General features: G+C 40.4%; 1 protein-coding gene across 1 annotated transcript in view; it reads left to right on the forward strand.

Moving 5' to 3' along the window:
- TEDC1 (tubulin epsilon and delta complex 1) overlaps positions 1–12,993 on the forward strand; it is a gene marked incomplete at its 5' end in the record, with an annotated part of 71,973 nt that overhangs the window by 14,902 nt on the left and 44,078 nt on the right. The window contains 2 exons of the mRNA XM_010168795.1: positions 4,762–4,932; positions 11,270–11,368. Coding sequence (XP_010167097.1) covers positions 4,762–4,932; positions 11,270–11,368 — 270 coding nt within the window. The remainder of the gene's footprint in view (positions 1–4,761; positions 4,933–11,269; positions 11,369–12,993) is intronic.

Genomic DNA, 12,993 nt, shown 5'->3' on the forward strand with positions numbered 1-12,993 from the left:
AGAAGCACTTTATTGGCGTGATTTATGTGATTGCTTTGCCTTTCCCGGGTCCTGCAGCCAGAGATCTAGACATGCTCCTTCCCACCTTTGTGGTGCCAGGCTGTGTGCTTAGTGTAGTGAAGATTTGAGTAGTACTTGAGAATAGTTTCTCTCTAGACCCAGGTTAACTCGGGTACAAGTGAGTAGTGGGTTGGGAGCATGCTTTGGAGGTGTCAGCTGGAAGTAGCTTTATTTTGCTCTGCTCAAGGATTAATGTCAGGAAGTTCACTTAAGGCATGGGTTAAACATGTTGTCCATGTTCCAGTGGGGTTGCTTCTCCATGGGAAGAGCAGCAAGCTGTTTGCTAGCTGTCCAAATATGGAAGCAGAGAGCTGATCCTTGAGGGATTGGGAAGATGTCCAGGGAAAAGCCACAGCATGCCAGGGCTGAACCAGTGGCATCCAGGGTCCATCCTTTACCCACAGGTGGCAGCTCCTAGTCAGGAAAGAGCATCTCTCAGGGAACTAGCCCTGCCATAGCCTTGTCTTTACAGCAATGCAGGCAGCAGAGCCCTTTTCATTTCCTTTGTGTGTACAGGGCATAGTAAATTTATTAAGGTAAGAATTTATAAGCATTCAGATACCTATATGAATTGGAAAAGTACAAAAAGTGTAGAAGTGTGATGAAGTTGTGCAACAAAGGGTTTTCTTTGCATTACTGCTTGTGGCATATTCTAAGATCGCCACTAAATCTGCAAGGAATTTTTCTTTAAAACAGTTTTTGGAGTTTGTTTAATTCAAAGTGTGTGAATGGAGCAAGGTCAGCTACATACCAGGTCCCTAAAATCCTCAAATGGAGCAAATAGTGCAAAAAACGCTCCCTTCTCACATGTCTACAAACACCTTGATGCTTGTGTTGTTCTTTGACAAACTATTTGTATGATGAAGTACTTGTTTAGTTTATCTCCATCCACTCTTGGTAGAACTGCTGTCTGATTTCCAGTAACGTGAGATGGCTTTGTATTTCAAACCAAAAAGAAAAGCTTTATTTGTGCTATAAAAGTTGAAACTTCTTAATCTTTAATTTCTCTCTAAGCATGTTGCAAGTTGTTTGCTCGGATGTATAGAGTGTGAATGAAAATTGATATATGCCCGTGTCTTTTTTCACACCCTCCTTTCTCCCACCCCTTATTCTTTTCCTCTAAGTATTTTTTTATGTGATGGCTTTTTTTCAGTTCAGTGTGTTTCATGAATCTGACTTGTCTGCTTAGAGCACTTGTGCCATGAGGACTGTGTTGGCTGTTTTTGCACTTGCTGCATTGTCTAACCACAAGTCCATTTGTACATTTTGAGAATGATCTGGCATCTTTGTATTTTAAATAACCAGGGGAGGAATGTTTAGGACAAAACTCCTGTGGTGTTGGAGATGGAATTCTAGGCTGCCTTGCAAAAATTTTAAATATATGCTCTTAGGACATTAACTGTGTTTAGCTCTGACTAAACCAGAGATGTATTTATGAGCTTGGGGTAGGTTTTGTAGTTTGTGAGCTGCCTTAGATGGGATGGTGATGTGTGGTGTCCTGGAGTGTGTATTTATGATGGAACTTAGCTTGTTATTTGCATGGATCTTTTTCCACAGGAGGAGCTGGGTTTAAGTTCTCCCTAAGTGCATGTAGGGTGGTAGTTCAGGAATAGACTTGAAGGGAGTTCATGTAAGTATATGCCTGGCACCTTCATCAGGCTTCTGCTTGCTTTTCTGAATCTTGCCAATAAATAGATATTGAGATCTTCTAACAGCAGTACCTTGAGTTTTTAGGACAGAAAAGCTCATTTGGGGTGAGTTATGGTGGGAGTGGAATTGAGGGACTTAATTCCCAGGTTCTGCTGAAGTTACACTAATCAGAGGTGCTCTGACAAGTCCCCTTTGTCCACTTTGATGAGACTAGCTCTGATATGTGTAATGGGAAAAGACTCTGGCACTGCAGTGTGGGTATGGATACGTGCTGCTGTGGCTTTTGCACTGCAAGCCTGTGGCACCGTTCTGTAGCTGGAGTCCACGTGCCTCCCTTCTCTGAAACAGAACCAAAGAGAAACATTAATTGCAGCAAACAGTTTACAACCAAAAAGCTCCTCTGGTGAGTGGCTGTGAAATGATCTCTTCTGGAGCTAATGTGGAGCATTCCAAGTGCAGGGAGGCCATTGGGAGCCCTGGGTAGTTGTCTTGGCTGCTCTCTTTATAACTTTGACTAAATAATATGTGCTTCTGTATCTCAGAAGTGAATGTAGGTGTGTACCCATATTGCTGCATAGATTAGATAAATTCACGGTGATATTTGAAGCAAAGGCTCTAGCTTGGGCTGGTATTTAGTGAATTTCCCCCCACTGAGAGAGCAGTAAATAGTCTTAGATTGTAAAGATGGGACTAGAAATTGAGGTCACAGTATAATATGCAAGACCTTTTTTTTTTACCTTGTTTACTTTATGCCAAGCTAAGTATTTCATAGCAAAAGTAAATTTTTTGTGCAGTTTGTGAAATAAATAATAGAGAGATCCTGTTAAAAAATGCATTGGCTGGCTTCTTTATTTTAATATTAATAAGGCAGGTTGCTACAATAAAATTAGCTCTGCGTGGTGTTTGTCACTGTACTGCCAAAGCAATCAAGTCTAATGCCATTCCTTCCTGAAATGAATCCCCAGGAGAGCAGTATTTGTGCCATTCTGAAACCTCTAACCAGGGAAGTTGGAGTTGAACTGTAACTTATGGAAAATGCAGATTTTTTAATCTAGGAATCCTGAGTCTGTCTTTGGCCTTGCAGCTTTCTGGCTGCTTATGTGAAGTGTTTTAATATTTACACATGCGCTTTCTCTGCTGCAGTGACTAATATGCAATTGCCTGGCCCATCATGTTTATGGAGAACTTGGGAACCCCACTGTCCTGCTGGGGACAAGACAATCTGAACCATGAAGGCACTTAGCTAAGACTGCAGTGCCCTAGGACACTGTACCTTTTGATTTAGGGGAAAGGGGCTGAAGGCATCAGAGGAAAAAAGAGTGACATTGCAGTTGACACAAAGGAGATACTGTCTTTTTTTTTTTTTAAAAAAAAAAAAAGGGGAGTCTGTCCCTTAAAAGGAAAAGCCCTTTACCACCCCTGTGCTGGTGTGGTTTTTAGGGCATTTACCTGAGCTACAAAGCAAAGGGAAAAACCTGTAGTCTTGATACATTTTATTATGTAACCAGGACAGCATTTTTGTGCTTACAAATAATATGAATGCTCGTTGTAGTAGAGGTCCTGTCACCTGAGGTGATATTTAGGTTAAAACAAGCTTTAGGGGGTTATTTGATCACAATTATAGATATACCTCTGCTGAAATCTGCGTTTAATGCAAGATTAAACTCTCTTCATTTTACAGTTTGCATTTTTAGTTCAGGATCCAAATTGGAATTACATTCAAGCTTTGCCTGCCAACTGAATCTTTGTAAGATTTTATTGAACATGGAAGTTTCTGAAGCAGGGAAGCACATGTTTAAATACCTTCAAGGCCTACGGGTCCAAATATCTGCTTAACTGTTTTCTTGAGAACAGTCATGTTTCAAGTAGGCTTTTTAAATTTACACTTCAAAGAAATGTCTTGAGAATGCAACAACTGGAAGACACTGTCTTAGCTGGTGAACACCTCTTCTGAATAACAAGGCCTTTGCAGTTCTATGTTATTTCTGCTTCTTATGCTATGCTGTAGTAAAACATTTGTAATTATGGATTGTGTTTATTGTATGTACTTTCTGTAGACTGTATGAGGTTGACAGCTCAACCTTGCTTTAAGTGGTGTTATTGGCATCAGAAGTAAAACAACCCATGTCTTTAATTCCTAATCTTCAGGGGTCTTAGCTGAAAATGGAGAGAGGTCTGTTTGTAAATGTTAATGATCTCCTTGTGCGTGAGGCTGGGGGAGGTGGAATTCCCTCCATGTTTGTTGGGTAAGAGATACAACAGAAATGTCTTGTTTGCTTTATGCCATTAGACAAGGAGAAATTTCATCCAGAAGATAAAGGTAGTGGTTGGGTATTTGTTTTGTTGTTTTTTTTTTTTTCTGCAGCAGAAGGAAAGTGGGACAAGATGAACAAAAGTAAACCCTTAGCTTCTCCCTTCTTTCCGAGTTACTCTAGAGAAAGGCAAGACAGGTGGGGCAGCTGTAGCTGGGGGTGCTTCTGTGGACACCTGGCCAATGTCAGCTGGATGATTCTTTCTTTTCCTCTGTCCTGCAAGAAGGGAAATGCTGGACAGAGGAAAGAAAATAGCTGGGTAAGCACAGGCCCACTATTTTGTCCCTATATAAGGCACTGATTTACAAAATGGGGTCACCGAATACAGCCTGCAGCACTTCCAGGAAGACACTGGAGGAGATAAATCTGTTTTTTATGTTCTTTGACTTATTAGAATATAGTCAAAATGTGATTTTCACCATCTGGGTAAAGAACATGCTTGCTGTCTCAGGAACACTGTGTCTTCCTGCATACAGAAAATGAAAGACGGGAGAGGAGACAGTTCACCACGTCATAGCTGAGAAGCTGATATTTATTCCAGACTTCAGTGCTTGTTTAGGCTGTTCTCAGTCCTGTATTCTAAAAGATTACAACTTCTCTCTACTGCTGGAACTTACTTCCTTTTTTGGAGATTTTTTTTTTTTCCTCTTTGGCCTATTTGCCTTGTATGTTCACTACTGAGTGATTTGAAAGTGTTGAAGCTAACTTAAAACATTTTCATATCCTCTTCTGCTTTTAGTGTGAAGATGATCTGCCTAACAACCAGGAAGGTACAGCAGAAATAGCACCTGAATATGGGCTAGAAGACAGAGTAGATGTTCGATATCTTCAGTGGTTAAATGGGAGGCTGAGGTTCCAGTGGCGGAGTTTGCATGCTCAGCACCAAGAGCAATGCAAACTTTTACACAAGGTAAATGATTCTTCTAACTCACTATGGCATTTTTTATTATTTAAAAGCCTTATCAGCTAGTGGTAAATGTACAAATTATTCTTGTTTGCAAGTTGTGCATTTCCTGTAGGTCAGAGTGAATTACTCTATATATAAATAGCCTCATCTTTCCCCAGTGGGCCAGAACCATGATAAAATGAAGTATGTACAGTGTTCGTAACATTATAATTGTTGTATAAAGGTGTCTCTTGCAGGTTGGCACATTAGTCACTTCTACAACCATAGGCTGTTTCCATTTTTCTCAGAAAATGCCTGGTAGAAGCAAGACAGAGCATTCTGGTCCCAGAAACAAGAAGTAGTGATTCAGAACTATAAGTTCATTGGAAATGTGGATGCAAAATACTGAGCATGGATGTTGGAAGTAACAGCAGCAAAATAAAATGTAGTTTCCCTTTCTGAAGTACAAGGGAACATCTGAGCAGAACCCAAAATCTACCTTCTTTTAAACTAGGAATTAACAGCGGTCTCTACATTGCTAAGATTCCAATTCTGTTCCCATTTATGAATAATGTTGATATGGCTATCTGAAAATCACAGACACTGGGAGCATCATGTCTGCTTAGGATGGAAACAGCCTGCAGCCCCAAAGTTGACAGTGATGGTGACTGCAGAGACAAATTTTTAAAAAATGTTTCTAAAGATAGTCCTAGAAGTTATTCAGTAATGTTTTCCCTAGGCCCCCTTTCTCCATTTGTATCTCTTCAGGTAACTGATGCAGAGTCACTTGGTATTGTACCCAGACCTTCACAGAAAACCTTTTTGGGACTAAGAAGAGTTTTGAGAAATTTCTCCTCAAAGAATAACATTTATCAGAAAGTTGTCAGAATCAGAACAAGAGGGTTTTGAATGAAGATGCCTTCTTGGTTTTAATCCTGTGTCTGACAGAGCAATGCTGAGAACTATAATGAGGCTACATTTTGTTCTTTACATGAATTGATTGCTAGGGAAGATGTCTGATTGACAGCCCTAGGGAAATATCAGGTGCTGTGTGTGCAGCATCTAAAATAACCTTTTGCTTCTCATTGCCCACTGCAAATGTGCTCTCTTGATCTGGGAATGAAGACAGCAATTCATCTTAAGTGCAGGTGCAGTCCTTGGCTTTTGCACAAATTTTTGAGATTAGACAGTGATGCCATTGGGAGAGGTGGCTTAGTGGTATAAAACTCAAAATGAAATGATTGGCATCTTCTCCCCTTGATAAGCTACCTCTATTTAAGGTATGCTGATTTTTATAGTAGGTGAGGCAAATACCTCCATAACTCATCATCAGAGCTCTGATTTATGTAGTACTTGGCAGTAACAAACCATTAGGCAGCTTCAATACCTCAGCTTGCAGTTAATGAGACCAAGGAAGAATTAAGAGCAGGTCGAACTTGAGGCCTCGAGTACAAACAGAGATACTCTCAATGACCCAGATCAGGCACCGAATGATGAAGAGATGTGCTGACTGGGCAACATGCTAAACTTATTGACAGGGGAGATGACCTCCTGTGGGGACTGTACTTTCAAAGAAACTTGGGCTTTTTTTCCCCTCTGGCTATCCCAGGAAAAATGTGTGCTAAATTAGGACTGTTACAGCCAGACAAATGTAAGACATAGGTCAGTTAGTCTGCAGTTCCCTGAACCACAATTTCCAGAATATGGAAGAATAAGCAGGAAGAAGAATGTTTCTTTGTTCATCCAGTTTCCCAAAGCTGCCATTACTGCCTTCTCCAATAGTTATCACTGGGCTAAACTGAAAGCAGTAAGTGGTGCTGGTGATGATTCTTACACTGCAGAACATACTCTGATCATACGTGGAGGGCTGTTGTCATGGATGTATACGTAGGAAGATAGATTAGAGCCCAGCTCCTCCATATGTGATCCCATGGTGATATTATGCGTGCTCAAATACCTATGTGCAACAGTGGGAGTTCTGTTCAGAGCTGTAATAAAGTGCAGTGCTCTGATTTATATTTTAGTCTGAATTAAAAGCAGGAAAATTGAAAGGTAAAAGTGACTTTGGAAAGGACTTCATTACAGTGCCATATTAATGTTAACATTTATGGTAACACAAAATATAACATACTTACACAATTCAACAGCTGCATAAACAATAATTAATATTTCCTGACTCTTTATAGAGAAATTTTGGCTGTGCTACTGCATTAATTTTAAAACTTTTAAACTGGTCTGCTATGTGTTAGAAGACTGAGCTGACCCAATATGACCTCTCTGAGCTCCTGCTTTTCTCATATAAACCACAAACACAGTATGCAAAAGGCTAATGAGCATTATATTTTTAAATTATGCTGACAGATTTACAAAGAGCTTTCTCTACAAAATTATAATTATGGCTTTTACTCGCTCTGTTTAATAACTTAGCAGGTTATGTATCTCAACTGTGGAACAGTCTTATTTACTGCTGATCACGAGCTATAATTTTTGCCAAGTAGTGGCGACACTTCCACAGATTTCATTCTGTGACTCACACAGGCTCTAAAATACCATTTTCTTTATTTGGGGCTGTCCAAGAAAAACACATCACACTTGGAAAATATGTTCTTATTCAGGAGATGACTGCTTTTCCATTCTCTATTTTTTAAATTATGGATATTGCTACTGGGAGTAAGAGTTGTACATAGAGGATCCAGCAAGAGGCTACCAAGGTAGTCAAGGACTAAGTTGGGCATGACCTCCAAGAAGAGGTTGACGGAGTTGGGCTAGTTTGCTGTGGTGGAGAGGAGACTGAGGGGGAGTTCACCTAATAGCTGCCTTCAGCTTTTTGATGGGTAGTTACAAAGATGGTAGTTACATAGTCTTCTCAGCAGTACCAGAAGACTATGGGAAGAGAAAGGGGCTACTGATGATAGCTTGGAAGATTTAGCTATATTCGAAGAAGCTTCTCTGGGATGATGGGCAGCATTGGAGCAGGTCACCAGAGATGCTGAATGGTCTCCATCCTTGGTGGTTTCCAAGACTCATGTACACAAAGCCACAAACTGATGTTGGCGATAGTCCTTGTTAGAGCAGGAGGTAGGACTGAAGACCTTTGGAGGTCTTTTCCATTCCTATGATTTTGTGAAAAAATTCTGAATCACTTGGGTGATCAGGGACATGTACTTTCAGGTTAGAAGTGATGACTCGTGTCTTAATGAAATACTGCTTTACTGCCTGAAGAAAAAGTAAGGGAGCAGTAGGAGGGAAATATGAGAGGGAAACAGGCAAAAATAAATGGCTACTCTTTCTCCAAAGTACACAAATGATAACTGAAACTGATTCCTGGGGCCTTTATCTACTCTGTCCTGCCCACAGCCACCTAAGGTTGATGGTATGAAGTTCTGTTGTAACCAGTGTAGGTTACTAAAGAGGGAAGCCTTCCTGGAGCTACAGCCGGGCGTGTGTTGCGAGTTGTTTGTTAGGTGGTCTGACTGGCTGCTCCTCTTTGCTAGCTCTTCTGATGAGCTGCTTTTCAGTGATTTCAGCTCCTAGAGTCATGTTGAAGCTTACAGACACACACATGTCCTGCTGTAGGAGGAAAACTTGCTCAGGGAAATCTTAACCTCTCTTGCTGAGAAATTTTGCAGCCTGAGGCTGTGAGCTGTTGAATAACGTTATAATGGCTTCTCAACATGGACAGGTTGGCCTACTTTGAACGTATAATGTAGTAGTACCATTATAATTCCCTCTAAATTCTCAGTGGTACATATTGATTGACTTGATAGACCTTCAAATAAATGGAAGCATGAAGGATAAATTACTGAGTTAAGACATGCCTTCTGGTTCCTCCTATTCTGTTTCTTCCTCTTTCTGTCAAGTACCAGAGGAATATCTGTCTGCCTGGTTTTTGATCCCTCTTGAATTCATAGGGGAGAGCAGCTGTTTTTAGTTATGCTTTGAATTACCACTTTGCCTTAAAAAAAAAAAGTTTCTAAAAAGTCATCATGAACCTGTATAGTTTAAAACTGGCATTGTGTTTTGGGTCTGTTAAATGCACCATTCCACAATCAGCATGTGAAAAGAAAAAGTGGAACAAGTGGATTTCCTGCGGGTATTTTCAGCTGTCCTCCATCCCCTAAAAGACTAGGACAGGAATTACACCTGAAATAGGCGGGGGTTAGTTCGGGTTCAGAGGTGAATTTTGTTAAGCAAGTAAACATCTGATTGTGGATTATGTGTATAGGTTAGTAGGAAAAAATGATATTTAAATGGAATTCTTGATGATAGAAGAAAAGTTTAGCAGAACTGTCGTTATCATATTGTGGTAAAATGACAATAATGGTTGTAATATGCTTGGAAACTGTAAGACCAAGAGTTGTATTCTGTCAATAAGGATGCAGAGCAGCACTAGGAAATACCTCCTATGAACAGAGTGGTTTCTTGTGTCTCCTCTAAGATAAACAATATAAAATGAGATGTGTTACAGTGGATTGGATTGTCCGTATCTATGTATCTGATGTAGTAAAAGAGTAAAGGGACAAGGGCAAAGTCTTGATCTATGAATAACAGAGGGCAGAGACTGCTGCTGGGTAATTACCTCATTGTCAGTAATTTATGAGTGAGCTAAACTGGAATTGTTAGATGCATCTGTATCTTGGAATGAAGAATCTACCATGTTATGCTGTAAATTACTACATTGGTTAATTATATATTTTTTGTCTTGAGATATTTGAATACAGATATACAGAATACAACTCTTCGAAAATCTCTGGTTTATCCTAAAGTGAATTTGCCATTAGATCTCAATAATGCATTCTTTAATGCAGTAGAAGTTTTTCCTCCTGTGCAAGTGTGTGTGAACTATGAACAAGCCCCCTTTTCATCCTCTCTTAGGTGAGTTAGACAAGCTGATCTCCCTGCAGGGTGTCTAAGCTCAAGGGCATTTAGGAATTGACACTGGAAACTCCCCAGAAGTGGTGCTCAGTGGGGAGCTGTACCTGTACTCTGATGCAAAGGTTAGTGTAAGGTTAAATCAGACCTGCCTCCACCTCAGTCCATTCCACGAAGTCCCACGAAGCAACAGCTGTACATGCTCTGTGTCTCACCCTCGTCTGCTTCTTCTACCTTGGTGTTGTTTCCCTCTTTAAGCCTTGTTTCATCTTCAGTATGTTGTGGTTATCAGTAGTGGATTGTAAAAATACAAATACTGGATTATTCCAGCATCCATCTAGCCCAGTCTCAGGTGAACACCTTGTTCCTCTCTCGTTACAGCTTTAGAGTGTTTGTTTTGGGCTTTCACCAGTGATGCTGCTGCAACATACTTTTCAAAAGGGGCTGAAATTCATCCCCGGTGCTGGAGACCCAAAGGTTTGGCAGCCAGAGTTATGCAAGAATGCAGCAGGGAGAGGAGTGGCAAGTAGAAAGGAAGAACATTGTGTGGGGAGGTGCTCTTTTATTTTTAAACTCGCATAGCTCTGCACATGTGACAGATGGCTGTCACCAGAAGTGAGTTTTGGGAAAGGAACGCTAAAATATTCCGAAGTTTCAGGGAAGGGTTGATAATTACCCAGTGCCTGTCAACTTTAAAATAGTTGTCAATACCCAAGTGTATGATAAAGCTCATATTAGAATAAAGGAAAAAAAGCAGGAAACGTTCTCTGTCTTCTGGCAGAAATATTAATGAAATATGAGCGATTGTCTGACAAATGTGCGCTGCTATCTTGTTTGGCAGCTGCAGTTATTACAGTAACAAAGGGATCAGCTCTGAATAGGAGGAATTGCTTTTTATTGTTCCCTTGACTAACTTGGGAAGCTTCTTCGTCAAGTAATTGATGATACCATCACCAGTGCAGCTGGTACAAGGTCCCAGTAAGAGAAAGCCAACAATATATAGCAGCAAAAGAAAAACTTACTGTAACTCGGTAGCATTTTCTGCTTTAAAGGGAGAAATAAAAAAATATTCTGAGGGTATCCTTTACCTCTGTTAAGACTTCTGGTATCTGTGTAAATGGTTTATCTTTTCATGCTATGCACAAGAACATGTGTAGTGTAAGGATAAGTCTTTAAGACAGGATGAAAAGAGAAATCTTTCAGTTTTATTGTGGCAGCAGCAGTAGCAATTCCTGCATGTAGTTCTGGTAGCAATGCCAGGTGGACCATTTTGTGAGGTGATTGTGGTGCATGATCATCATTTCCTGCAGGCTGTTTTAAAAAGGTCTGTTGTGTTGGTGGTAGTTACATTTGTACTCGTCCATCGGGAATGGGATTGTAACCACTGGTTCACATCACCATTCCCATCCATGCAGCCCTTAGATGGTAGCTAGCAACATTGTTAATGATCTAGTCCTTCTACTGACAAATATCTTTTCATCTGTTCCAGATCCATTTATTCACTAGTGGCTCCCATATGGACCAGATCCTTGGACATTTTTCTGTCACAGAAACAGATCTCGTTAGACAACCAGAGAACTACAAGCAGGTAATGCTTCTCCTGTAATTCTTGGATGCATGGTATGCTTTCCACAAGCATTGTTCAGCAGAAGACTGCGCTCCTTGTAACATGTTTTTAAATTGGTTTTCAACAGAAATAAGGTCATAATATATTGAATTGTCAATTTCCTCACCAAACGATTTCTCCCAGTTTGATAGAACATAGACACAAAGGTATTAGGCTAAGTTTTATAAAAACTGGTAGACAGGGAATGGGGAGAGACCTGACTGAAAGTGCCACTGAGGGAAAGGCTTGTAGAATAAAACATTCTAGATCAGTTGGCTGACTGTTGTTGTATACTACCAGTAAACACATCTGAGCCAGCCAGGCAGAGTGTCTGCCTGTGACCTCACCTGAGCAGGTTGTGAGTGAGAGCTTGGAGAGATCTGATTTCTCTCTCCAGGAGAGCAGAGCACATCTGATGCTACCATTCATTAGTTCCAGAAATTATACAAGTTGACTACATTTTTGGGTGGTAGTAAGGGGCTTTATTTTGACAAATATTTTAGAAGCACAAAATGGTTGAGGTTAGGAGGGACCTCTGGAGGTCACCTGGTCCAACTCCTCTGCTCAAGCAGAGTCACCTAGAACAGGCTGCCACTGACCATGTCCAGATGGCTTTTGAATATCTCCAAGGATGGACACTTCACAGCTTCCCTGGGCAATCTGCTCCACGCTCAGTCATCCTCACGGTAAAAACGTGTTTCCTTACATGTTCGGACAGAACCTCCTAGGACAACTTAATTTTTCCTAGTGTACTGTTTTGCCTTTGAGTATATATTTCTGTTGCTCTCAAATACTCAATTATCATAGATGTTTCAGTTTATTATTTGAAGTAGTACAAGTCACTTGTCTTAATACATTTGTTTTAAAAATCAGTTTGAAAAAGTTCATTCATTCGGCCTAACAAAATCAATATCTGGCAAATTTCTGCAGTCTGTCCAAATCTGTTTACTCAGAGAAGGTATTCTTTCTGCTGCTACCTTAAGATCAGAAGTGGGCATTGTAAATACCATCCACGAAGAAATTCAGAAAAGTAGATTTGAAGATGGGAGATAGTCATATGTTCAGACCCCCTAAAGTGCTTGTTAATCTTTCATTACTGAGTGTTCTTTGGATGAACGGTTCACATCCAGCCTCTCGATGAGGTTCAGCTGCTTAGAACATTTTTCTGGAAAATTATTGTTTTTCTAGAGCAAATGGCTATGTCAGCTTGAGATTTTTTTCATTTCTGCTTCACATTCCCCCTCCTATGGTTCGCTCAGCAGCTCAGAGCACACAGCAGCACAGTCCTCTGAAGCCTGTGCTTTATAGTCTTCCAGAGATTAGCAAATTTCCAGAAAGGTCTGCTAGGCTGGTACTAGAAACTTCCAGACTGTGTAGAAGGACTTTGCAGCTACCTTTCTCCAAAGCCTTACCCTGAATATGTCACTTACCTGTTACAGTAAAGCATAACAATACTCTAATAAAGCCTACTTGGTTTTCACTGTGCTATTAACAAATCATTCCAGGAGTTTTCTTTCTTGTACACTGCTCCCTTTCCTGGATATCTTCTTCAGATGTGCTGTTCAGTGGAGGCTCAGGACAAAACAGAATGAAATCTTTTTGTATTT

The sequence above is a fragment of the Antrostomus carolinensis genome, unplaced genomic scaffold (assembly GCF_000700745.2).
Source record: "Antrostomus carolinensis isolate BGI_N321 unplaced genomic scaffold, ASM70074v2 scaffold1935, whole genome shotgun sequence".
NCBI classification, from domain to species: domain Eukaryota; kingdom Metazoa; phylum Chordata; class Aves; order Caprimulgiformes; family Caprimulgidae; genus Antrostomus; species Antrostomus carolinensis.